General features: G+C 43.4%; 1 protein-coding gene across 2 annotated transcripts in view; it reads right to left on the bottom strand.

Moving 5' to 3' along the window:
- LOC118400349 (retinoic acid receptor gamma-A-like) overlaps positions 1-26,985 on the bottom strand; it is a 76,807-nt gene that overhangs the window by 11,464 nt on the left and 38,358 nt on the right. The window contains exons 1-2 of one of the 2 annotated variants that reach the window (XM_052473635.1): positions 21,572-22,211; positions 2,158-2,306 (exon numbers count right to left, since the gene is read on the bottom strand). In XM_052473635.1, the coding sequence (XP_052329595.1) occupies positions 2,158-2,306; positions 21,572-21,710 (288 nt within the window). In that variant the 5' untranslated portion in view covers positions 21,711-22,211. Of the gene's footprint in view, positions 1-2,157; positions 2,307-21,571; positions 22,212-26,985 lie in introns of those variants that run through there. The other variant, XM_035797076.2, reaches the window with a different exon arrangement.

Raw genomic sequence — 26,985 nt, 5'->3', positions numbered from 1 at the left:
GTTTCTACTCTGACATGCACATCTTCTTCCTTAAAGTTTTATGACAGACTACAACTATTTGTGTATTTCTACCACCTACAGTGCGGGGTCTTCTTCTTTGATATTATTGCCGCCCGCAAACAAATACTGTAGTTGCATGCCGCCACCTACTGTTTTGGCTGTATATCAGCCCAAATAATTAACAAAATAAACAATACAAAACTCAATGTACTCCAGATTCAACTGCCAACGCCCATCCCTACAGGCTCTGGGGTCTGAGAAGGAAGGGCATCTTCAGACAGTATTCTTTGCAATGTTTTGGCAGTGAAGTCCTGGAAACCCCAAAAACCTTTCAGCCACAGATACTATTATGTTCAGTTTCTTCTTTTGTTTGTGCAGTACAATAAACCACATCTCTGATAAACACCATGAACCCTACTTTCTTCACAATCAGCATATCAGTTTCCCTGAACTGTTGAACAACACTCTGAATCTCCACAGTCTGCGGAGCATCCACCGCCATATCTTCAGCTCCTCCCGCTGATTCAACTATTTAATGTGCCTTCGTGTAGGAGACCTGCTGTATAGACCTGACCCTTACCACTTCATACTCCTTTACCCTAACCGGGCTCTCCGGGGAATTGGGAACATGGTTGCATCACAATTACAACATAGTAGAGCCTCAGATTCTTCCACAACATTCCTTTGGCACACACTTGATACAAAACAACGGCTTGGACACAAGCTCTCACTGCACATATCCCAACTTCACGTGAAGGGAGATACGCTTCGTCAAACATCAATAATTCCGACAGGCTTTCTTCTTTTCCCCATTCACTACACACTACACCATTAAGACGGCGTGCTCCAACTACTCCTGTATGCCACTCGTGAAGTCGACACCTTTTAACGGTGCTCTGCTACAAAAATCTAAACTCTCCACTTCATAACTCGGTAGTTTGTTGATCCTTAATGCCTTTTCCTTCTGCTCTTGTGACACACAAGAAATCAAAACAAAAACACTTCTGGTCCCTCTCACCGATTCCACCTTGATACTTCAAACGGATCTCCCAAAAATCAATTGTTAGTGAACCTTACTCCAACCAAAAACCTATACTCATTAACAACTTGCACCCTTTTTATTCAATTTTCCTTTATTACTGTCTTCCACTCTTCATCCAAACTGCAAGGATTCACTCTCTCCACCAATGTCACTCCCACTGAGCCAGAATCATTCTTCACATCCTTGGAACGAGGCCCGAACTCGGCAGTTCTCACCGTGGGTACTTCTTCCACAGTCCCGTCAGGTTCCATCTCCGAGCTACTATCGCATGTATCCCTCTTTTTACACGTCACCAATCTTCCTCAACTCAACTCATTCTTGGCTGTCGTCACTACACCTGCCACTGCAATCGATTCACCCTCACTCTTGTCACGTTCAATTTCCTTTTCTAGCTCTTCCAGAAGTTCTGTGCAATCCTCCAATTCATATTCACTCAGGACATATTTCACTTTTCTTCTGTTTCCCTTGTCCAAATCTTCTCCTTCAGCAAGTCTTCCAGAAGGTTTGTACAATCCCCCACTCCATATTTATTCATAATATGTCCCAGGTTCTTCCTTTTGCTCTTGTCTGCCATCTTCTCCTTCAGCAAGTCTTCCAGAAGGTTTGTACAATCCCCCACTCCATATTTATTCATAATATGTCCCAGGTTCTTCCTTTTGCCCTTGTCCACCATCTTCTTGAACCCATGCCCCTGCAACCTCAGCTAGCGCTTCCTCATCTCGCCAATGCCACTCCTGTTCATCTGCGTTCCTGACATGCACTGTCAACTGTGGGACCTTATAGCCAGGTGTGTTTCTTTCTAAATCATGTCCAAACATTTGAATTGACCACAGGTGGACTCCAAATAAAGTTGTAGCGACGTTTCAAGGGTGATCAAAGGAAATTGGATGCACCTGAGCTCAATTTGGAGTTATAGGAAAGGGATGTGAATACATTTGCAAAAATGTCAAAAAATGGTTTTAACCATAGGGTAGTTGTGTAGATGGGTCAGAGAGAGAAGAAAATGAATTCAGACTGTAACACAACAAAATATGGCGGGGTATGAATACTATGAATACTTTGTGAAGGCATTTATGACTGGGTATATTGTGTCTCTCTGTTTTGATGTGTCTCACCTTGCAACCCTCACAGGAGCTGACCCCATAGTGGTAGCCAGAGGACTTGTCCTGGCACACGAAACAGGGCTTGTAAATGCGGGGAGGAGGGGGTGGAGAGGGTGAACTGGGCACCATCTCCTCAGAGCTGGTGCTCTGGGTCTCCACTGCTGCTCAGAGAGAGAGAGTGAGAAGAGAGAGAGAGAGAGAGAAGAGAGAGAGAGAGAGTAAGAGCGAGAGAGAGAAGAGAGCGAGAAGAGAGAGAGAGAGAGAGAAGAGAGAGAGAGAGTAAGAGCGAGAGAGAGAAGAGAGCGAGAGCGAGAGAGAGAGAGAGAGAGAGAGAGAGAGAGAGAGAGAGAGACAAGGGGGGCAAAGAAGTCATAGACATTATCTTACTGCACATTTCAGTACTGAAGCTAATAGGTACACTTCATGTCAGAGGATGAACATGAACATATTTCTTTCTTCCTGATGGGGGGAGAGGGAAAGAGACACAATTAGCTGATGGACAGATGGCTACACTGATAAAATCGTTATCAGCAGATGAGATTTGATTGGTGTCTCCACTACTGGTTAGAGGGGGTGGAGCATACCTCTGACTGTCTGACTGACTGTCAGCTAAATGGTGTGTGTGGGTGTCTTGTTTATTTGAATGCCAGCTCAACCCGAAATACTTATATACCTATAGACACATTTGAACAAACAGACTGAAGGTAATCTCGTGATGGCACCACGTTCTTAGGAAACTATGCAGTATTTTGTTTTTTTATGCATTAATTCTTACACTGTTACCCCAAGAAATCTTAAGTCTTATTACATAGAGCCGGGAAGAACCATTGGATATAAGAGCAACGTCAACCAACATTACGACCAGGAATACGACTTTCCCAAAGCGGATCCTCTGTTTGGACCACCACCCAGGACAATGGATCGGATCCCAGCCGGCGACCCAAAACAACGGCGCCGCAGACTCAGACGGAGCGGTCTTCTGGTCAGGCTCTGTAGACGGGCACATTGCGCACTGCTCCCGAGCATACTACTCGCCAATGTCCAGTCTCTTGACAACAAGGCAGATGAAATTCAAGCAAGGGTTGCCTTCCAGAGAGACATCAGAGATTGTAACATTGTCTGTTTCACAGAAACATGGCTCACTCCGGATATGTTATCAGAGTCGGTACAGCCACCCGGTTTCTTCACGCATGGCGCCAACAGAAAAAACCCCATCTCTCAAGTAAGAAGAAGGGTGGGGGTTTATGCCTTATGATTAATGAGTCGTGGTGTGATCATAACAGCATACAGGATCTCAAGTCCTTTGGTTCACCTGACCTAGAATTCCTTACAATCAAATGCTGACCGCATTATCTACCAAGAGAATTCTCTTCGACTATAATCAGAGCCGTGTATATCCCCCCCAAGCAGACACCTTGACGGCCCTGAAAGAACTTCATTGGACTCTACGTAAACTGGAAACCACATATCCTGAGGCTGCATTTATTGTAGCAAGGCTAATCTAAAAACAACGCTTCCTAAATTTTATCAGCATATCAAATGCGCGACCCGGGCTGGCGAAATTCTTGATCATTGCTACTCTAACTTCGCATACAAAGCCCTCCCTCGCCCTCCTGTCAGCAAATCTGACCATGACTCCATTTTGCTCCCAGCCTATAGACAGAAACTAAAACAGGAAATGCCCGTGCTCAGGTCTGTTCAACTTTGGTCCGACGAATCTGATTCCACCCTTCAAGATTGCCTCGGTCACGTGAACTGGGATATGTTCCGGATAGCATCAGACAACAACATTGATATTACGCTGATTCGGTGAGTGAGTTTATTAGCAAGTGCAGCAGTGGAGTTGTACCCACGGTGACTATTAAAACCTTCCCCAACCAGAAACCGTGGATTGATGGCAGCATTCGCGCCAAACTGAAAGCGCTGCTTTTAATCATGGCAAGGCGACCGAAAACATGACCAAATACAAACAGTGTAGCTATTCCCTCTGTAAGGCCATCAAACAAGCTAAGCGTCAGCATAGAGACAAAGTAGAGTCGCAATTGAACGGCTCAGACACGAGACATACAGCCAATCATGGAGTACAAACACAAAACCAGCCCCGTCGTGGACACCGACATCTTGCTCCCAGACAAACTAAACAACTTATTTTCTCTCTTTGAGGACAATACAGTGCCACTGACACGGCCGGCCACCAAAACCTGCGGGCTCTCCTTCACCGCAGCCAACGTGCGTAAAACATTTAAATGTGTTAACCCTCGCAAGGCTGCAGGCCCAGACGGCATCCCTAGCCTCAGAGGATGCTCAGACCATGAATCCCTATCCCAGTCGGCTGTTCCCACATGCTTCAAGAGGGCCACCATTGTTCCTGTACCCGAGAAAGCTAAGGTAACTGAGCTAAATGACTATCGCCCCATAGCACTCACTTCCGTCATCACGAAGTGCTTTGAGAGACTAGTCATGGATCATATCTCCTCCACCCTACCTGACACCCTAGACCCACTCCAATTTCCTTAACATCCCAATAGGTCCACAGACGACGCAATCACAATCACACTGCACACTGCCCTAATCCATCTTGACAAGAGGAATACCTATGTAAAAATGCTGTTCATCAATTACAGCTCAGCATTTAACACCATAGTACCCTCCAAACTCGTCATTAAGCTCGAGACCCTGGGTCTCGACCCCGCCCTGTGCAACTGGGTCCTGGACATTCTGACGGGCCGCCCCCAGGTGATGAGGGTGGCAAACAACATCTCCACCCCGCTGATCCGCAACAATGGGGCCCCACAAGGGTGCGTTTTCAGCCCTCTCCTGTACTCCTTGTTCACTCATGACTGCGTGGCCATGCACGCCTCCAACTCAATCATCAAGTTTGCAGACAACACTACAGTGGTAGGCTTGATTACCAACAATGATGAGACGGCCTACAGGGAGGAGGTGAGGGCCCTTGGAGTGTGGTGTCAGGAAAATAACCTCACACTCAACATCAACAAAACAAAGGAGATGATTGTGGACTTCAGGAAACAGCAGAGGGAGCACCCCCCTATCCACATCGATGGGACAGCAGTGGAGAAGGTGGAAAGTTTTATGTTCCTCGGCGTACACATCACAGACAAACTGAAATGGTCCACCCACACAGAGAGCATGATGGAGAAGGCGAAACAGCGCCTCTTCTACCTCAGGAGGCTAAAGAAATTTGGCTTGTCACCAAAAACACTCAAACTTTTACAGATCCACAATCGAGAGCATCTCCGCCTGGTACGGCAACTGCTCCACCCACAACCATAATGTTCTCCAGAGTGTAGTGAGGTCTGCAAAACGCATCACCGGGGGCAAACTACCTGCCCTCCAGGACACCTACACCACCTGATGTCACAGGAAGGACAAAAAGATCATCAAGGACAACAACCACCCGAGCCACTGCCTGTTCACGCCGCTATCATCCAGAAGGCGAGGTCAGTACAGGTGCATCAGTACAGGTGCATCATAAACAGCCATCACTAACATTGAGTGGCTGCTGCCAACATACTGACTCAAATCTCTAGCCACTTTAATAATAAAAAATTGGATGTAATAAATGTATCAGTAGTCACTTTAAACAATGGCACTATATATGTTTACATACCCTACATTATTCATCTCATATGTGTATATACTGTACTCTATACCGTCTACTGCATCTTGCCTATGCCTTTCAGCCATCGCTCATCCATATATTTATATGTACATATTCTTATTCATTCCTTCACACTTGTGTGTATAAGGTGGTTGTTGTGGAATTGTTAGATTACTTGTTAGATATTACTGTACGGTCGGAACTAGAAGCACAAGCATTTCGCTACACTTGCATTAACATCTGCTAACCATGTGTATGTGACCAATAAAATGTGATTTCATTTGAATTGTTTATGAGACTCTGCTGTCTCCCTCTGTCCCTCCCTTCTGTGTTGCAGGGGGAAAATGCACCACAATATAATATCATTTGCTTTGCGAAAGGCAAAGTCATTCAACTGCTACCAGCAAAATAAAACAACGTAAAATACACACACACAGACAAACGTTTTTATACACAAAGACAACATGACACGATGGACCCCAGATGAGCGAAACCTTTGTCCATGTCTGGAAAAAATGTGTTTTTTCAACTTTTTAATCAGACTATTTCAAGTCTTTGCACAATCTAGCTACTAAATATAACTTAAAATGCACTGGGGTTTATTCCTGACTTCACAGACAAAACATATCAGCATACATTTGCATAGATATACACACACATACATTAATAAATGGTCAAAAAGCTCATATACCCATACATTTATCCACATTCACTGACCAAGCCCCCAAACCAATCCTCTCTAACATGCCTTTCAACTTTCACCTTCAGTCACCTCAACTTCACCTCCCCATGCCCATCCCCAAAACCCCCTGTTTTCTCTTGTTTCTTGGCCCTAAATTCCTCAGCGCAGGCTGGCCAGGGTTTAATAGAGGCCCAGGCTCATAAGCTGACCTATAAAGGCTGTGTCTGGGCTGGGAAGGAGGCCCCCGACCAGGCCGACAACATCTTTATTGGGATCCAGTCACCTTGGATAGCCATTCACACCAACAGCTGAACTCTTGCATCCCTGCCCCTTATTATTATAATTTTTTAAATACAAAAATGGAGCTGCCACCTTGAATGGATAGAACAGCGCTGCCCCAAATGGGGACCTCTACACACCCCTAACCCTCCCCCTCGACCCCCTTCCAGCCCCCTCTCTCACACTGGGGCCTGCGTTTAACAAGTGGCAAGACTTCAAAAAGAGGAGAAAAGGGAATAATCTAATAAAAGAAGAGGAGACAAATTAAGAGAGAAAAAGAGAGTTTGAAATATATGGGAGTTAAGAGGACAGAGGGCTCCCAGTAGGTAGAGAGGTGGAATAAAACTCTGACCCTTTAGCTTTGACCTTGCTTGTAAGACCACCACTACCACTACCATTAGTTCTAACTACCAACAGCCTAACAGTATACTACCACCACTACCATTAGTTCCAACTACCAACAGCCTAACAGTATACTACCACCACTACCATTAGCACCAGCTACCAGTAGCCTAACAGTCTACTACCACCACAACCAATACCATTAATACTAGCTACCAACAGCCTAACAGTATACTACCACCACTACCATTAGCACCAGCTACCAGTAGCCTATCAGTATACTATCACCACTACCATTAGTTCTAACTACCAACAGCCTAACAGTATACTACCACCACTACCATTAGCACCAGCTACCAGTAGCCTAACAGTCTACTACCACCATGACCAATACCATTAATACTAGCTACCAACAGCCTAACAGTATACTACCAGCACTACCATTAGCACCAGCTACAACAGATAATAATAATAATAATAATAATAATACTTTTTAAAAGGTTCAATTTAAACACACCTTTATGGGGTTAGGGTTCCATCATGGCCATATTAGCATGTTATAGATGGAGGATTACCTGTTCTAATTAGCCATATGTTTCCCCAAACACCTCTGTGTAAATGGAAGACATGTTGTCACTGAAAAATACTGTTGGCTGCAGCTGTGTTAAAACCAGTCAAAACAGTGTTCAGTAAGTGTGTATTTTGCATTCATGAAATGAAGGAGTAAAGTTTGGCTTTTTTATTGTCACATACACTGCAGTGAAATATGTTGTTTCACAGGGTCAGACATAGCATTTAGACGCCACCGGAGCAAATTACGGTGCTTTGCTGAAGCACGTCAACCAACTTTTCACCTTGTCGGCTCAGATATTTGAAAGAGCAACCTTACTGGCCCAACAGTCTAACCACTAGGCTACCTGCCACCCAATACCATTAGTCCTAGTTTTTCAAGCCGATTTAAGTCAAAACTGTAACTAGGCCACTCAGGGACATTCAATGTCTTCTAGGTAAGCAACTCCAGTGTATATTTGGCCTTTTAGGTTATTGTCCTGCTGAAAGGTGAATTTGTTTCCCAGTGTCTGCTGGAAAGCAGACTTAAAGAGATTTTCTTCTAGGATTTTGCCTCTGCTTATCTCTATTCCGTTTCTATTTATCCCCCAAAAAGACCTAGTCCTTGCCGATGACAAGCATACCCATAACATGATGCAACCACCACCATGCTTAAAAATATGAAGAGTGGTACTCAGTGATGTCTTATGTTAGATTTGCCCCATACATAATATTTTGTATTCAGGACATACATTTAATTTCTTTTTTTTGCAGTTTTACTTTAGTGCTTTATTGCAAACCAGATGCATGTTTTGAAATAACCTTCTCATCACACTGTCAGCTAGGTTCGTATGCTAATTAATTACTTAAAAATCATACTATGTGATTTTCTGTATTTTTGTTTTAGATTCCGTCTCTCACAGTTGAAGTGTACCTATGATAACAATTACAGACCTCTACATGCTTTGTAAGTAGGAAAACCTGCAAAATCGGCAGTTTATCAAATACTTGTTCTCCCCACTGTATGTGCTTTCTTGAGCAGGGGGACCTTGCGGGTGCTGCAGGATTTCAGTCCTTCACGGTGTAGTGTGTTACCAATTGTTTTCTTGGTGATTATGGTCCCAGCTGCCTTGAGATCATTGACAAGATCCTCCCGTGTAGTTCTGGGCTGATTCCTCACCGTTCTCATGATCATTGCAACTCCACAAGGTGAGATCTTGCATGGAGCCCCAGGCCGAGGGAGATTGACAGTTCTTTTGTGTTTCTTCCACTAGTGAATAATCGCACCAACTGTTGTCACCTTCTCACCAAGCTGCTTGGCGATGGTCTTGTAGCTCATTCCAGCCTTGTGTAGGTTACAATCTTGTCCCTGACATCCTTGGAGAGCTCTTTGGTGGAAAGTTTGGAATCGATTGATTGATTGCTTTTGTGGACAGGTGTCTTTTACACAGGTAACAAGCTGAGATTAGGAGCACTCCCTTTAAGAGTGTGCTCCTAATCTCAGCTCGTTACCTGTATAAAAGACACCTGGGAGGCAGAAATCTTTCTGATTGAGAGGGGGTCAAATACTTATTTCCCTCATTAAAATGCAAATCAATTTAAAACATTTTTGACATGCGTTTTTCTGGATTTTTTTGTTGTTATTCTGTCTCTCACTGTTCAAATAAACCTACCATTAAAATGATAGACAGATCATTTCTTTGTCAGTGGGCAACGTACAAAATCAGCAGGGGATCAAATACTTTTTCCCTTCACTGTATGTAACTGTTTTAAAGTCCCTGAGCGGAAGGACGCATGTATCTTTTTAGTGACTGGTTGTATTGATACACTATCCAACGTGTAATTAATAACTTCACCATACCTTACAGAGGTAGTCATTCAAAAATCATGTTAAACACTACTATTGCACCCAGAGTGAGTCCATGCAACTTATTATGTGACTTGTTAAGCACATTTTTACTCCTGAATACTTATTGACTCACGACATTTCAGTTTTAAATTTGTAATTCATTTGTCAAAATTTAAAAAAAGATAATTCCACTTTGAAGTTATTGTGTGTAGGCCAGTGACACAAAATATCAATTGAAAACATTTTTATTCAGGCTGTAACACAAATCAATGTATAAGTCAAGGGGTGTGAATACTTTTTGAAGGCACTGTATGTACATATTATGTACATTGAAATGCAGAGAAAAAGAGAAGATCCTAGATCCACCTGACTGGAAGAGAGAGCCTTAGCCTGAAAAAATGCCGCTCTCTCCTTTTCCATTCCCCCCCGATGTCCGTGACCCTACGGAAATGTAATTAGCATATAAAAAAAAAATCCTAATAAAATTACGTCTGTTAAAGTTAAACATATCTGCTTTTTTGCATTTGGTGGGTCTTAATCCACAGCATCCACCGATGTCGCACTTCTGCATCTGCGGTAAAAGGCGTTGAACTAGAGCGGTGTTTGTCAGACTACAAGACATCCCGAAACTCGGTCTTCTCACAAAATCGTCTGTAGTTTCTGAACGGTTTGGTTGCTACAACAGCCAAATTGTGAAGGAGCTTTAGTTAAGACCGTACGCTAACTTTTCATCCATATGTCATATACATTGCCCTATTGGGACTGTGAAGCATTTTTTCTTATTTTGCCTCTACACTCAAATTGTTTTATTTGAACTCAAACAATGACTATAAGGTTAAAACCTCTACAGGAGCGGTGTCCCTCCCGCGGGACAGTTGAGGTAACGTAGGCTAATTTTGATTAGCATGTGGTTGTAAGTAACAAGAACATTTCCCAGGACATAGACATATCTGATATGGGCAGAAAGCTTAAATTCTTGTTAATCTGCACTGTCCAATTTACAGTAGCTATTACAGTGAAATAATACCATGCTATTGTTGGAGGAGAGTGCACACTTCTGAATTTGAAAATGTATTAATAAACCAGTTAGGCACATTTGGGCAGTCTTGATACAACACTTAGAACAGAAATACAATGGTTCATTGAATCAGTCTAAAATGTTGCACATACACTGCTGCTATCTAGTGGCCAAAATCTAAATGGTGCCTAGATTCCTAAGTCATATATTGGCCTTTCTCTTGCATTTCAAAGATGATAAAGTGTTATATTCTCATACATTAATTTCACATTTCCACAAACCTCAAAGTGTTTCCTTTCAAATGGTATCAAGAATATGCATATCCTTGCTTCAGGCCCTGAGCTACAGGCAGTTAGATTCGGGTATGTCATTTTAGGCGAAAATTGAAAAAGGGTCTGATCCTGTGCAGACTATCAACTTTAATTTGAGGGTTTTCTCACCCATATCGGTTGAACTGTTTACAAATTACAGCACCTTTTGTACATAGTCCACCCATTTTAGGACATCAAAAGTATTAGGATAAATTCACTTATGTGCATTAAAGTAGTAAAAAGTTAATTATTTTTTCCCATATTCATAGCACGCAAATGCATCCAAATTTGTTGGATACATTTGCTGTTTGTTTTGGTTGTGTTTCAGATTATTTTGTGCCCAACAGAAATTAATGGTAAATAATGTATTGTGTCATTTTTGAGTCACTGTTATTGTAAATAAGAATAGAATATGTTTCTAGACACTTCTACATTAATGTGGATTCTACATTAATGTGGACCATGATTACGGATAATCAGAAATAAATCTTTAATAATGATGAGTGAGACAGCTAACACAGACAAATATCATACCCCCAAGACATGCTAAACAATAAAAGGGGAGGTTAGCATTTCTGGGGAGGGGGTATGATATTTGTGAGTCTGTAACGGTTTACCTGATATGGATGAAAATACCTTCAAATTAAAGCTGACAGTTTGCACTAAATACAAACGTTTGGATTATAGAGTCAAAAGAAGAAAAAATAAATCCCTGTCCCAATAATTATGGTGGTTACTGCATGTCATATGGATTTTACAGGTGAGAAATATCCAGCATACGCATGTGCGCACACACAGTCTTGTTTCACTAAACTTGCGGTGAGGGGACACATTGATTCCTATTCAAAGTCCTATTTTCCTTAACCCCTAACCCTTACCTTTGCCCTAATCTTAACCCCAACCCTAACTCCTAACCTTAACCCTTAACTCTAAACCTTTAAACCCTAACCCTAATTGTAACCCTAATATAATTCTAACACTAACCCTAACCCCCCTAGAAATAGCCTTTTGGTCCCCAAAAGTAAAATTAAACATGTTCACACACACACACACACACACACACACACACACACACACACACACACACACACACACACACACACACACACACACACACACACACACACACACACACACAGTGTGTTGAATGTATGCCATGATAAAGGGATCCTTTCATTTTCTGTCTTCAGCGTGGTTGTGTGGGCGACAGTGTGACGCATCGCCTGAGGGGCAGCTCAGACGTCTCAGGGTTGGGCTTCAGCCAGAATAGGGCGCTGACAGACCCTCTCAAAGGGATGTTACTATGGAGTATCTACACAAGTCTATATTTCTTAAAGTGGCCTTGTGATTTTGTTTACGTTTGCCTTCCCTTGTATATTTCTCTAATAGTACTTAAAAGAGGCACATTTTGGATCATCAACAAAATAGTTTTAGGGGCAGTAGTTTTTCCTAACCCAGTGATCTGACCAGGAAAAAACTAATGTCCTAGTTATACCATGGCAATACGCAATAGTAGTTTCCCCTGGTCAGGTCTGATGACGTTATGTAGTTCTCTAATTAAACAATAAGGCCTAAGGGGGTGTGGTATATGGCCAATATACCATGGCTAAGGGCTGTTCTTAGGCAATTATCATTACAAACTGGTTGGTTCGAGCCCTGAATGCTGATTGGCTGACAGCTGGTGTAAATCAGACCGTATACCATGGGGATGACAAAACATGTATTTATACTGCTCTAATTACATTGGTAACCAGTTTATAATAGCAATAAGGCACCTCTGGGATTTGTGCTATACAGAAATCTCTAGATAATGCCATTGTGTATTTAAACAATAATGCCTGAGGGAGTGTGGCATATGGTTAATATACCATGGCTAAGGCCTGCATCCAGGCACTCCGCATTGCGTCTTGCTTTAGAACAGCCCTTAGCCGTGGTATATTGGCCATATACCACACTCCCTCAGGCATTATTACTTAAATACACAATGGCATTTTCTAGAGACTTCTGTTGTGGCAACATTATGGAATCTCAGTACATGACTGTAGGCGCTCAGTTTTAAATTGGCCATGCACCAATCTATGGTGCTATCAGGTCTCTAAAGACTCATTTGGTTTGCAAATTCACATTTTACATAACTTCTCGCCTCACAAAATGTTCAGGAATGTCCTGTGGAATGTGTGTGTGTGTTTGTGAATGTGTGTGAGTGTGGGTTGGCTTCAACATAGGAACATGTTGAAATGTGTGTAATGGTTTTCAGTGTTACTTTCAGTGTGAAACAGAGGAACATCAACACACACACACACACACACACACACACACACACACACACACACACACACACACACACACACACACACACACACACACACACACACACACACACACACACACACACACACACACACACACACACACACACACACACACACACACACACACACACACACACACACACACACACACACACACACACACAACCAAAGCCTGATCTGAAGGAGAAAATGGAGACTACATTAACAGTCATCCCATTCAGTACATACCAACAAACAGGGAAAAAAATCCCATGTGTGTCTTCAAACCCATATCCTCTACCATTACCACTCACTCTTTGAACTGAGCATGCTGTGGGCAGTATGAATGTCTGAAATTATTTAATGGGTGGTTGTAGGTCTATTTGTACAGATAACCTATAGGAAAAAGATGGGCCTGAACCCCAGGAGAGGATATGCTGATTGTGTATATGTGTGTGCGGGGAGATTACATTTCTGTCAAATGTGGAACAGTGGCACTTCCTTTCATCAGCCGTTATTAAGTTTAATACCTGCAACCCCCCTCCTTCCTCACCTCCTTTCCCCTGCCTGGCCTGTCCCATATCCCCCACTCCCTACCTCTCTCCCGCCTCCTGCCTTCCTGCCCTGTTGGGAGGAAGAGTGCTTCCTGTCATTGGGAGCCTCTTTGAAAGGAAAGGCTGTGATAAAACCAGGCTACTGTCAAGGAGATGGCTCCATAAAAACAGAAACACCAAACAAAAAGAGGGGGTCACACACAAACACACAAGTGCACACCAATGCATGCACACACACAATCCGGGAGGAATTATCACACCCTTACTAGAATGACACAGCGATGTGGGTTCCCGAGTGGCACAGCGGTCTAAGGCACTGCATCTCAGTGCACTACAGTCCCTGGATTGAATTCAGGGTGTATTACATCTGGCCCTGATTGCACAATTGGCCCAGCGTCGTCTGGATTTGGCCGGTGTCAGCAGTCATTGTAAATAAGAATTTGTTCTTAACTGACTTTCCTAGTTAAATAAATAAAATAGAGCACACACACACACTGACAGATATCGTGGAGTTTAATGCAGCAAGTTCACCTACCAAGGATGAGTTTGTGCAATCATCCCACTCAGAAAGCCCTAATTAATGTCTTACTCTTGTATATGTTAACTCTATAAATACAACTGTGCAGAATCTGATGCAGTGTTTTTAATGTAATATTTACTCCCATATGTTTTTCTCCTAACAGAGACAGGAAGGCAGGGCTTCTCTGTGTGGGTAGTGGGGGGGGATAGTAATTACCTGTGGTTAATATCCTCTTGGCTTCATAGTTACATGATGGCGGTTTTCGATAGGCTATCTCTTGTCCAGCACATGCAATGTGGAAGATTGATGTGTGAGGGATTGCCCCTCTCATTCAGCGGTCTGCAAACAAGGCCGCCTTTCTTCTTTACAACACCTCATCAAGCTACCTTTTTATTTTGCACATTTTTTTGATGAAACAGAGTCAACGTATCCCCTCATCTCCACTACTCTCGAACTAGCTCTAGTATCAGCACAGCACTTTCCTGTCAGATGACCAACACCATTCTTCAAACAGCCACGCCTTCCTAAACCCACCTTGACAACCAACAACACTAAGACACACACACACACACACACACACACACACACATACACTACCGAATTTCCAAATGTTCCCATTGTTTCCTAACATCCAACCATTGAAGTCAATGTGTTGTGGCCATGGATGGGAAAGACTTATGACACAACAAGGAGTGGAATTAAAGAGTTTGAGACAAGATGGAACAAGATGGAACAAGACTAGGTGGAACAGATTATTCACTTCAATGGGTGACGCAGTGCTGCCTGGCTTCTGCCTCATGCTAACTGGTTCTCAATAACTTTCCCAAGATAATGCCATTAATTTGAAGATTGTTTGAGCTATATGAAATTGGCAAACAATTTGTCATTACTTTCAAAGTGGTTCAGTCATCGCAATTACTAAATCACTCATCTGACTGAGCGAGGTTCGAGTATCCAAATAACCTAGCTACGAAACCCACAAGTCATTTCAGCTCACTTGCATCCATGACAACTACTTTGTGTTTGCATTTTAAGAGTGAAATGCTCAATCAGTATATCAACGTATCAGTCTCTCAAAATTAATACATTTTGTGTGGTCGGCTGGTATAGCACATCAGAATAAAATCCAGCTAGTAACTCGAGTGCAATTCAAACATACACTACTACACTACTACTAGGCTTCACTACTACTACTACACATAGACATAATCAAGTTCATGGAGAGTGACGGGGTGTAACATAAGCACTATGTGAAGGCCAGCCTAAAGGCGTCCCAGGACAATGTGTAGGACCCATAGGAGTGGACGCACCATGGGACGGACAGCCCATATTATTTACTGTGTTCCCTTGCCCACTGAAGTCAGGCTATAAAATGCCATTAACGAATTCCATCACCGGCCTGTGAAATCTGTGCAGGCACACAGAGGGATGGCCGTCTAAGCGCTGGGACAGACACACGAAGCACACACACACACACACACACACACACACACACACACACACACACACACACACACACACACACACACACACACACACACACACACACACACACACACACACACACACACACACACACACACACACACACACACACACACACACACTGGGTGTATTCTCTCTCATTCTCCCTCTCAGCCCACTCAGCTACCTCACAAATAGTATTTCCCTCTGTCTCCCTATCCTTGTCTTAGACAGATTCAATCAAACTGGCCCTAGTATGTTTGTGTATTTTTTTACTTTACAAACTTCTGCCTTTGTGCATACAGGAAATGGAAATGTATTATGAAATGTATTATGAAAACTAAAACATACACCTGTGAGGAGTGTAAAAGTATTTGGCATTTTTTATTTGACCATGAAAAGTGTGTTTATGCTTTACTAAATATTGCAATGTAGGTTTGCTTCTCCCTGTCCATTGAAATATGCTCACCTTGCAGTTCATCTTCAACCATATTGTTTCATCCTGAAGCCATAGCACTTTAGTCAAACTACGTTGAACAAAAACATCAATGCAACTTGTAAAGTGTTGGTCCCATGTTTCATACGCTGAAATAAAATATCCCCAAAATTGTTCATACACACAAAAAGCTTATTTCTTTCAAATGTTGTGAAAAAATGTGTTTATATCTCTCTTAGTGAGAATTTTTCATTTATCAAAATAATCCATCCACCTGACAGGTGTGGCATATCAAGAAGCTGATTAAACAGCATGATCATTACACAGGTGCACCTTGTGCTGGGGGGACAATAAAAGGCCACAAAAATGTGCTGTTTTGTCACACAACACAACGCCACAGATGTCTAAAGTTTTTAGGGAGCATGCAGTTGGCATGATGCTGACTGTAGGAATGTCCACCAGAGCTGTTATCCGAGAATTCAATGTTCATTTCTCTAGCATAAACCGCCTCCAATGTCGTTTTAGAGAATTTGGCAGTACGTCCAGCCAGCCTCACAACCACAGACCACGTGTATATCATTGTGTGGGTGAGCGGTTTGCTTTTGTCAACGTTGTGAACAGAGTGCCCCATGGTGGCAGTGGGGTTATGGTATAGACAAGCATAAGCTACAGACAACAACACATTTTATCGATGGCAATTTGAATGCACAGAGATACCGTGACAAGATCCTGTGGCCCATAGTCACGCTGCATGAGATAAATGGTGGCATTCTTTAAGGTATCTGAGACCAACAGACGCATATTTGTATTCCTAGTCATGTGAAATTCATAGATTAGGGTCTGAATTTATTTATATTGACTGATTTTTCTAAAATAAACTGTAACTCAATAACATCTTTGAAATTGTTGCATGTTGTCACCCTATTTCACCTTACCTTCCTAACATACAGTAGCTATGGTGTGGCTACATGACCATCAAGGCGGTTTTGTATAAGACATCAAGGGGAGAGAGCGGAGAATCAGAGAGAGTCAGGGGTATACTCCTAGAGAAGACATGCTGGTGTATTCTCTGCTGAAAGGATGAAACCCCCCGAGTACAGAAGAAGTGATGGAATTATAGGGGGTAAATGTTAATCCCTGATCAAACCCCCTCCACTTCTCTTTCATCCCTCTCTTCTTACTGGCCCGTCACCGCAGGCAGTTTCATCTCTTAATTGAGCCTTTTGTAATTATAATTGATTAATTAAAGGCCTTCATTAAAGGCGAACACATTATGTTTATCGATTCTGACAAGACAAAGACCCGACTGTATGCATGATTCAGTGAGATTAACACACACACAGCAGCAAACTCATAAGCACTCAAAATAATGCTATGTAACAGTGTTGCTTCAGTGTAAGTGTTGTATCCGCCCCTCTCCTCGCCCCAACCTGGGCCGAATCAGGGACCCTCTGAACACATCAACAACTGCCTCCCACAAAGCACCGTAACCCATCGCTGCACAAAAACTGTGGCCCTTGCAGAGCAAGGGAAACAACTATTTCAAGGACTCAGAGAGAGTGACGTGACTTACTAGCACCACTAGCAATCCATTTCACACCAGTTACACTTGTTTGGTATTGCTTTCATCATTGTACAGTACAGTGCCTACTTTATACTCAGTAGTGTTTAAAATGATCCCTTTCTCTTTATTTTTTAGGAAGCCCACTATTGTGCAACGAGGGACACACACACACACACACACACACACACACACACACACACACACACACACACACACACACACACACACACACACACACACACACACACACACACACACACACACACACACACACACACACACACACACACACACACACACACAGGTCCTGACTTTGGCCTGTATGTGCTCTCTCCATAACCTCTGACATTTAAACAAAGGGAGGCAGAGAGGTCTTGAACTGTCACATTAAAACAACAAAAAACAGGAAAGATAGCCACACACAGACACAGACACACATACACACAGATACACACAAACCCCCCCACACACACCCCAAGGCCCTCTGAATGCCTATCCCAGATTATGAGAATTTAGAGAAGTAACATGATCAAGTTCCACACTGTGACAGAGACTCTATTCCAATCTACCCCCTGGATGGATCCTCCACACACAGGTTGGCTGTGTTGATACTAGTGCTGATACTTTGTGCTCTCCTGTAGGCCAAACATTCTATTCTACTGGTGTCATATGAAAAAGACCTACAGCCTTCCGAATATTTACGTTATCAAATTCGTGTTTGGCAAGGTGAGGATGAGTCATAGCTAGCTCATCTATCTGAAAGAGAAACAATGAGGGCTAACCGGTGTGAATATAGTGGGGGAATTACACCTCTTCGCCAGTTATTGGGAACAGAGGATTGAAACAGAACACCGGTCTAAAGAAGAACACTCAATGCTCTTAGCTCTCTCTCTCTTCTCTCTCCACCGCCAGGGCCATCCACACACAACTCCACAACTATCAAAGGACATTTTTGTAGTCTATATCCTGTGTTCTCATTCTCACTCTTTCTCAAACTCCCTAACAACTGATAGTATTTTGTGAGGAGAACCAACTGCTGTAGACTACAATAAGAGACCATTAGTTTATAAACAGAACTTAATTTGTTCAAGGTGTTCGTGGAAAAATAGATCTTGTTCTCTTCAACTGAAAAGTGTTGTGATGGCCACATTTGCACAAACATAAATGTAATTACTCTGTAATAAGGACACTATAGGACCTAACGTGTTACCAAAGGAATGCCCATAGTTTCCATGTTGAAATATAGGCTAATTGTATAGTAAGTAGTATGTTGTTCTGTCCCTTCAGAAGTTGGCAATTGTATTAAGCAAGTTGAGACCGGCTGTGGCCTTGCTCACCTTGACAGATAATCCGTCTTCGTTTAAGGGAAACACTGTGGGGCTGACAGCGCCTGAAACCCCAGTGTCTTCACGATTAAAGAAGATATATAGGTCTTTCACCTGGAAGACCTGAAACTAACCAGCACACAGTGTAGCCTACTGCCATGAATTTGAACTCGCCTTTATTAAACCAAAACAAAAGGTGCTAAGGGGTAGAGCCTTGCATAAAAGTCTGTAGGCCAACTGGATAAAATTGATAAATATAACACCTTTAATCATTTTCCCTGTCTTTTCACGCAGCCTGGTCTCATAGACTAAATGTAACATAGTAAATGTACATCCGGGGCACTCAAATGAGTAAATAGTGGGGTACAGGTAAAACATGAGCCTATCATAATAATTAAAACATCAAGAAAAGTGTAGGCTATTACACCACTTTTTAAAAAAATCATCACTGCATATCAGAGGCATAGCCGTGGGAAGTAGGGGTCAGAGGGTGATGCAGCACCCCCTGAAAAATCTGTAACATATTGTACAAATTGCAATTCGGAAAAAAATATGAATTTTAATTTGCAACATATTATATGGAATGGATGATTGATATCCACAAATTAATACATACCATATGAAATGTAACATATCATACTAATTGGAGTGTCCCGGATTTACATTTGCTACAGTATATTACGTCTAGGTTGGAACGTATTATTTTAGCTCAATGACAAGATCCCCTCACCTTTCATATTCAAATGAGCATGCCAGAAACTCCATGTGTCCAGAGACAGAGTATTAATCATATGAAATACAGTGGTGAGGGTAAATAGGCTACATAACAATAACAACTCCAGTTCATTTCTCACACCCATTCTCCTTCACTCCATCTCACTCAAACAGGCATTAAACAGGCTCCCGAGTGGGGCAGAGGTCTAATGCACTGCATCTCAGTGCTAGAGGCGTCACTACAGCCTGGTTCGAATTCAGGCTGTATCAAAACCGGCTGTGATTGGGAGTTCCATAGGGTGGCGCACTATTGTTCTGGGTTTGGCTGGTGTAGACTGTCATTGTAAATAAGAATTTGTTCTTAACTGACTTGCTTAGTTAAATGAAAACATTTAAACAATGTTGTGTGTTAGCTAAGTGCAAAGCCTCCAGAAAGAGAGAGGGCCCTGTTGTACTCCAAGGCCTGGGCAAAGCCTCCAGAAAGAGAGAGGGCCCTGTTGTACTCCGAGGCCTGGGCAAAGCCTCCAGAAAGAGAGAGGGCCCTGTTGTACTCCAAGGCCTGGGCAAAGCCTCCAGAAAGAGAGAGGGCCCTGTTGTACTCCAAGGCCTGGGCAAAGCTTCAAGAAAGAGAGAGGGCCCTGTTGTACTGCAAGGCCTGGGTAAAGCCTCCAGAAAGAGAGTGGGCCCTGTTGTACTGCAAGGCCTGGGTAAAGCCTCCAGAAAGAGAGTGGGCCCTGTTGTACTCCAAGGCCTGGGCAAAGCCTCCAGAAAGAGAGTGGGCCCTGTTGTACTGCAAGGCCTGGGTAAAGCCTCCAGAAAGAGAGAGGGCCCTGTTGTACTCCAAGGCCTGGGCAAAGCCTCCAGAAAGAGAGAGGGCCCTGTTGTACTCCAAGGCCTGGGCAAAGCCTCCAGAAAGAGAGAGGGCCCTGTTGTACTCCAAGGCCTGGGCAAAGCTTCAAGAAAGAGAGAGGGCCCTGTTGTACTGCAAGGCCTGGGTAAAGCCTCCAGAAAGAGAGTGGGCCCTGTTGTACTGCAAGGCCTGGGTAAAGCCTCCAGAAAGAGAGTGGGCCCTAGGCCTCAGTTGTTACTGGGTCAAGCCGTACTGTCCTACTTATTCATCCATCTATTCATTTTTCATTAACAGTTTTGCCCTCAAATGAACCTTTAAGTTAGATAATGATGTTTTTATGTTGTTATTGGCATTGCATCAGATCCCTTTAAAGGATCAATTTTCATTTTGACTTTGGTTGTTAGTTTCCTAAAACCTCACAAGGTCAAGGGGCCCATATTGTGAGAGAGAGCTAAATCCTTCATCTGAAGTCATTCAGAAAGAAAACAAACATGATGATGAATAAATACACAGTCACACACACACACGCTAAGTACATAAACAAACAAACTGGAGGGTGAGAATGGGCACAGAGAATCCAATGGAATCTGGCTCTTCCTGTGGAGAGAGCTCTATGATAACAACACCAGCACTCTGATAAGGACACACATACAAACACACACACTCTCTCTCTCTCTCTCTCTCTCTCTCTCTCTCTCTCTCTCTCTCTCTCTCTCTCTCTCTCTCTCTCTCTCTCTCTCACACACATGCACACACACACACACACACACACACACACACACACACACACACACACACACACACACACACACACACACACACACACACACACACACACACACACACACACACACACACACACACACACACACACACACACACACACACACATACTGAGATAGTCGCTCTTCCGGGTGATTACAATAACACCACCAGTCTAATGAGGAGTGTAAAAATCCTGGCTCTGCACAAACACACACAAACACAACATATACGCAGTCAAGCTTTTACAGTCTGATGAGTCAAGAGAGGAGACAGAGCAAACACGTCACTTACACTGAACACTGGCCATCCCAGCCCAGGCAAAGGGGTCCAGACCAGGGAAGAAGGTGGTGGCCTTGCCCAACATGCAAGCCCCCTGAGTGGATACGTCAAAGAGCGGCCGGGGAGCAAGAGCCTCCATACAGTCAAACATGCTCCTCGCTCTATCTCCACACACACTATAGTTTGACAAGCAACCACAACAGTCTTTCTTGGCTGTGGTTGTTCAGCTGAGCTCAGCTAGCAGTGACGTCTCAAAGGAATTTCCACACAGAACAAAACAAGAGCAGCTCAGAGAAGGACTGGCTCTCCAGGCTTGTGGTTGTTGTCGGTTCCACTCTGATAAAGTCCTCGACTGCCTTCTCTCTCTCTCTCTCTCTCTCTCTCTCTCTCTCTCTCTCTCTCTCTCTCTCTCTCTCTCTGGTCTCTCTGGTTCTGGTCTTCACTTGAGCTTTTCTCTCGAGCTCCAGACTGCTTCCCTCTCTCTCACACTCATCAGTCGTCAGTCTCTCGAGCCCTCTCTCCCCTCTGAGTGTCTCTCCTTCGCGGCTGTAACTGATCCAAACACCCCCTTCTCCTCAGCTCTCTGGGCCTCTCACACACAGCCAGAGACACTGTGGAGCGAACCAACTGCCTGTTCTCTCAGCAGAGACAGGGGAGAAAGAGAAGGGAGGAGGGGGGAGGGACCTAGAGAGCCGGGGGCGGCCTCTCAGAGTCAGGTTGGTCACAAACTTTCTCTTGCTCCTATTTTCACTGTCAGCTTTCCCGCCCTCTTTTCTCTTCTCTTCATATTTCATATTTGACAAATGAAAATAAACACTATGCCTCCTTTTCTTTCTATCTCTTTCTCTCAGCCCCCCTCCTTTCACTCCTTTCTCAAATGAAAATCGTCCCCCCTCCTCAATCAATCCATCAATCAAATGTATTTATAAAGCCCTTTTTACATCAGCAGATGTCACAAAGTGCTTTACAGAAACCCAACCTAATACCCCAAACAGCAAGAAATGCAGATGTAGAAGCACAGCGGCTAGGAAAACTCCCTAGAAAGGCAGGAACCTAGGAAGAAACCTAGAGAGGAACCAGGCTCTGAGGGGTGTCCAGTCCTCTTCTGGCTGTGCCGGGTGGAGATTATAAGAGTACATGGCCATTTAATGCCAGATTGTTCTTCAAGATGTTCAAACGTTCATAGATGACCAGCAGGTTCAAATAATAATCACAGTGGTTGTAGAGGGTGCAACACGTCAGTACCTCAGGAGTAAATGTCAACAGCTTTTTCCAAAAATGTTGAGAGGAATGTGAGATTCGATATAAGCCAATATTTTTTTACATTTTCCAGGTCAAGGTTTGGCTTTTTCAAGAGATGCTTTATTACTGCCACTTTTAGTGAGTTTGGTACACATCCGGTGGATAGAGAGCTGTTTATTATGTTCAACAAAGGAGGGCCATGCACAGGAAGTAGCTCTTTTAGTAGTTTAGTTGGAATAGGGTCCAGTATGCAGCTTGATGGTTTAGATGCCATGACTATTTTCATGAATGTGTCAAGAGATTAAAAAAAAAAATGTGAGTGTCTCCATTGATCCAAGGTCCTGGCAGTGTTGTGTGCAGACTCAGGACAACTGAGCTTTGGAGAAATAAGCAGATTAAAAGCGGAATCCGTAATTTGCTTTCTAATGATCATGATCTTTTCATCGAATAAGTTAATGAATTTATCACAGCGGAGGTGAAGGTTATTCTCTCTTATTGAATGCTGCTTTTTAGTTAGCTTTGCGACATTAAATTATTTTTAATGTTGTATTGTTCTTATTCTCCTCAATTAGGTTGGAAAAATAGGATGACCGAGCAGCGGTGAGGGCTCTTCGATATTGCACAGTACTGTCTTTCCAAGCTAGTAGGGAAGACTTCCAGTTTGGAGGAGCACCATTTACGTTCCAATTTTCTGGAAGCTTCCTTCAGGGGTCGGGTATTTCTGTATACCAGGGAGCAAATTTCTTGCGACAAATGTTTTTTGTTTTTAGGGATGCGACTGCATCTAGGGTATTATGCAAGGTTAAATTACATTTGTTGCGATTGCAAACGTAATAAAATGGTGGTCCGATAGTCCAGGATTATGAGGAAAAACATTTTAATCCACAATATTTATTCCATGGGACAAAACTAGGTCCAGAGTATGACTGTGACAGTGAGTGGATCCAGGGACATGTTGGACAAAACCCACTGAGTCGATGATGGCTCCGAAAGCCTTTTGGAGTGGGTCTGTGGAGTGGGTCTGTGGACTTTTCCATGTGAATTTAAAAAAATACCAAATATATTTTTTGATATTTTTATTATCTGCCATGACTACAAGTTCTGATAGGAACTCAGGGAACTCAGTGAGGAATGCTGTATAAGGCCCAGGAGGCCTGTAAGCAGGAGCTATAAAAAATGATTGAGTTGGCTACATAGATTTCATGACTTATTTTTTGTAAATTGAAATTTGCTGTCATAAATGTTAGCAACACCTCCGCCTTTGCGGGATGCGCGGGGGGATATGGTCACTAGTGTAACCAGGAGGAGAGGCCTCATTTAACACCGTAATTCATCATGCTTGAGCCATGTTTCAGTCAGGCCAATCACATCAATATTATGATCAGTGATTACGTCATTGACTATGACTGCCTTGGAAGTGAGGGATCTAACATTTTAAGTAACCCTGTTTTGAGATGTGAGATATCACAATCTCTTTTAATAATGACAGGAATGGAGGAGGTCTTTATTCCAGTGAGATTGCTAAGGCGAACACCACCATGTTTTGTTTTGCCCAACCTAGATCGAGGCAGAGACACGGTGGCAGACTCCACTAAGCTGCCTGGCCTGCACCCTACCTCATTGTGGAGCTAGAGGAGTTAGAGCCCTGTCTATGTTCATAGGTAAGATGAGAGCACCACTCCAGCTAGGATGGAGTCCGTCACTCCTCAACAGGCCAGGCTTGGTCCTGTTTGTGGGTGAGTCCCAGAAAGAGGGCCAATTATCTACAAATTCTATCTTTTGGGAGGGGCAGAAAACAGTTTCCAACCAGCGATTGAGTTGTGAGACTCTGCTGTAGAGCTCATCACTCCCCCTAACTGGGAGGGGGCCAGAGACAATTACTCGATGCCGACACATTCTAGCTGATTTACACATGGAAGCTATGTTGCACTTGGTGACCTCTGACTGTTTCATCCTAACATCGCTAGTGCCGACGTGGATAACAATATCCCTAAACTATCTACACTCGCAAGTTTTAGCCTTAGCCAGCACCATCTTCAGTTTAGCCTTTACGTCGGTAGCCCTGCCCGCTGGTAAACAGTGTATGATCGCTGGATGATTCTTTTTAAGTCTAATATTGCGGGTAATGGAGTCGCCAATGACTAGGGTTTTCAATTTGTCCAAGCTAATTGTGGGAGGCTTCGGGGGCTCAGACCTGAGAAGGCTCGACCTCTGACTCTGACTCGTTGCTTAATAGGGAGAACCGGTTTCTGTCGGCTGAATGAGCGACACAGGTAGAGCATGCCAACAGCTATTCTTTCCAGAAGCCTAGAGAAAATAGTCGGATTGCAGGGACTGTATGGGGGAGTTTATATTACCATCTGTACTTACTGGTGGCACAGACTCTGGTTCATCCTTTCCTACACTTAAATTGCCCTTGACTAACGATTGCATCTGAAGCTGATTTTTCGGCTAGTGAAGGTCCTGTAGAACAATGTCTAGATAAAGGGGTGAAAAAGTTGAATGAAAAAAGTTGAGCGAGGACAAAAACTAAAATGTTCGTAAATGTATTAAAGGTAAAAACTGAAAAGTTTGGCAGATAGCCAAGTAGTAACAAACAGCACAACAGCACAGAGACTAGTCCGGAAGTTGAGACCAACACAGACTTGAGGCTCCCTGTTCCCAAACATCACTTCATAGTGTTCCAAAGGGATGGCACATGTACTGAGTCAAAACACAATGTTAAGAGAAGAGTGCCATCTTATTGTAAATTAATGCTGAGACTGTGTACCACACTTAGCTTGCATTAAGTGACAGATGGATCATTTCTGATGGTCACTGCATGTAGGGTGAAGGAACCACAGAGACTTCAGATGACATTGCCGTGGGGAGGAAACCACACACACACAGTATTGTGCAACTTTCCCAAGTAAGTGGATTATGAAACAACTGCCCATGATGACCATAGCCCCCCTACTGTCATTTTAAGGTGGCAATCTGATATTTACTCCTAATTTCTATATCATAGGGGCAGCAGAGTAGCCTAGTGGTTAGAGTGTTGGACTAGTAACCGAAAGGTTGCAAGTTCATATCCCCGAGCTGACAAGGTACAAGTCTGTCTTTCTGCCCCTGAACAGGCAGTTATAACCCACTGTTCCTAGGCTGTCATTGAAACTAAGAATTTGTTCTTAACTGACTTGCGATAAAATCATGCTTTTCCTTTGTTCTATGGTTGACTATCATAAATGTTCCACCCATCTCATCTCTCCCCTCTATTTCACACACACACAGTAGTCATTAGCAGACACTCTTATCCAGAGTGACTTACAGGAGCAATTAGGGTTAAATGCCTTGCTCAAGGGCACATTAACAGATTTTTCATCGTCAGCTCTTGGATTTGAACCAGTGATGGTTCAGTTACTAGTGTAACAGTATAATTTTAAACCGTCCCCTCGCGAACCAGGGACCTTCTGCACACAACGACAACAGTCACCCTCGAAGCATCGTTACCCATCGCTCCACAAAAGCCACGGCTCTTGCAGAGCAAGGGGAAATACTACTTCAAGGTCTCAGAGCAAGTGACGTAACCAATTGAAACGCTATTTAGCACACACCGCTAACTAAGCTAGCCGTTTCACTCACCCCCCTTTTGACCTTCCTCCTTTTTCCGCAGCAACCAGTAATCCGGGTCAACAGCATCAATGTAACAGTATACTTTTAAACCGTCCCCTCGCCCATACCCGGGCGCGAACCAGGGACCCTCTGCACACATCAACAACAGTCATCCACGAAGCATCGTTACCCATCGCTCCACAAGAGCCGCGGCCCTTGCAGAGCAAGGGGAAATACTACTTCAAGGTCTCAGAGCAAGTGACGTCACCGATTGAAACGCTATTTAGCGCACACCGCTAACTAAGCTAGCCGTTTCACATCCGTTACACTAGACCAACACTCTTAACCGCTAGGCTGCACACACACAGTCTCGTTCTCCCTTACCTCTCTCTTTGTTTTCGCCTCACTCTCTCATTCTACCCACCTTAATTATGTCCTGTTCCTTTTATTGGAATAAGTCTCAGGTCTCGTTATTGCTGCCCATACTAGTACACACTGTGTCGTTCACTTTTCCTCTCTGATTACCAACTTCAAACACAACAAAGGGTTTGACCAAACACATCAAAAAGCACAGCAGCAACGTAGACTAAACT

Source organism: Oncorhynchus keta, chromosome 21 (assembly GCF_023373465.1).
Source record: "Oncorhynchus keta strain PuntledgeMale-10-30-2019 chromosome 21, Oket_V2, whole genome shotgun sequence".
Lineage (NCBI taxonomy): Eukaryota > Metazoa > Chordata > Actinopteri > Salmoniformes > Salmonidae > Oncorhynchus > Oncorhynchus keta.
The sequence above is the reverse complement of the archived record's forward strand: the minus strand, read 5'-3'. Positions and strand labels throughout refer to the sequence as shown.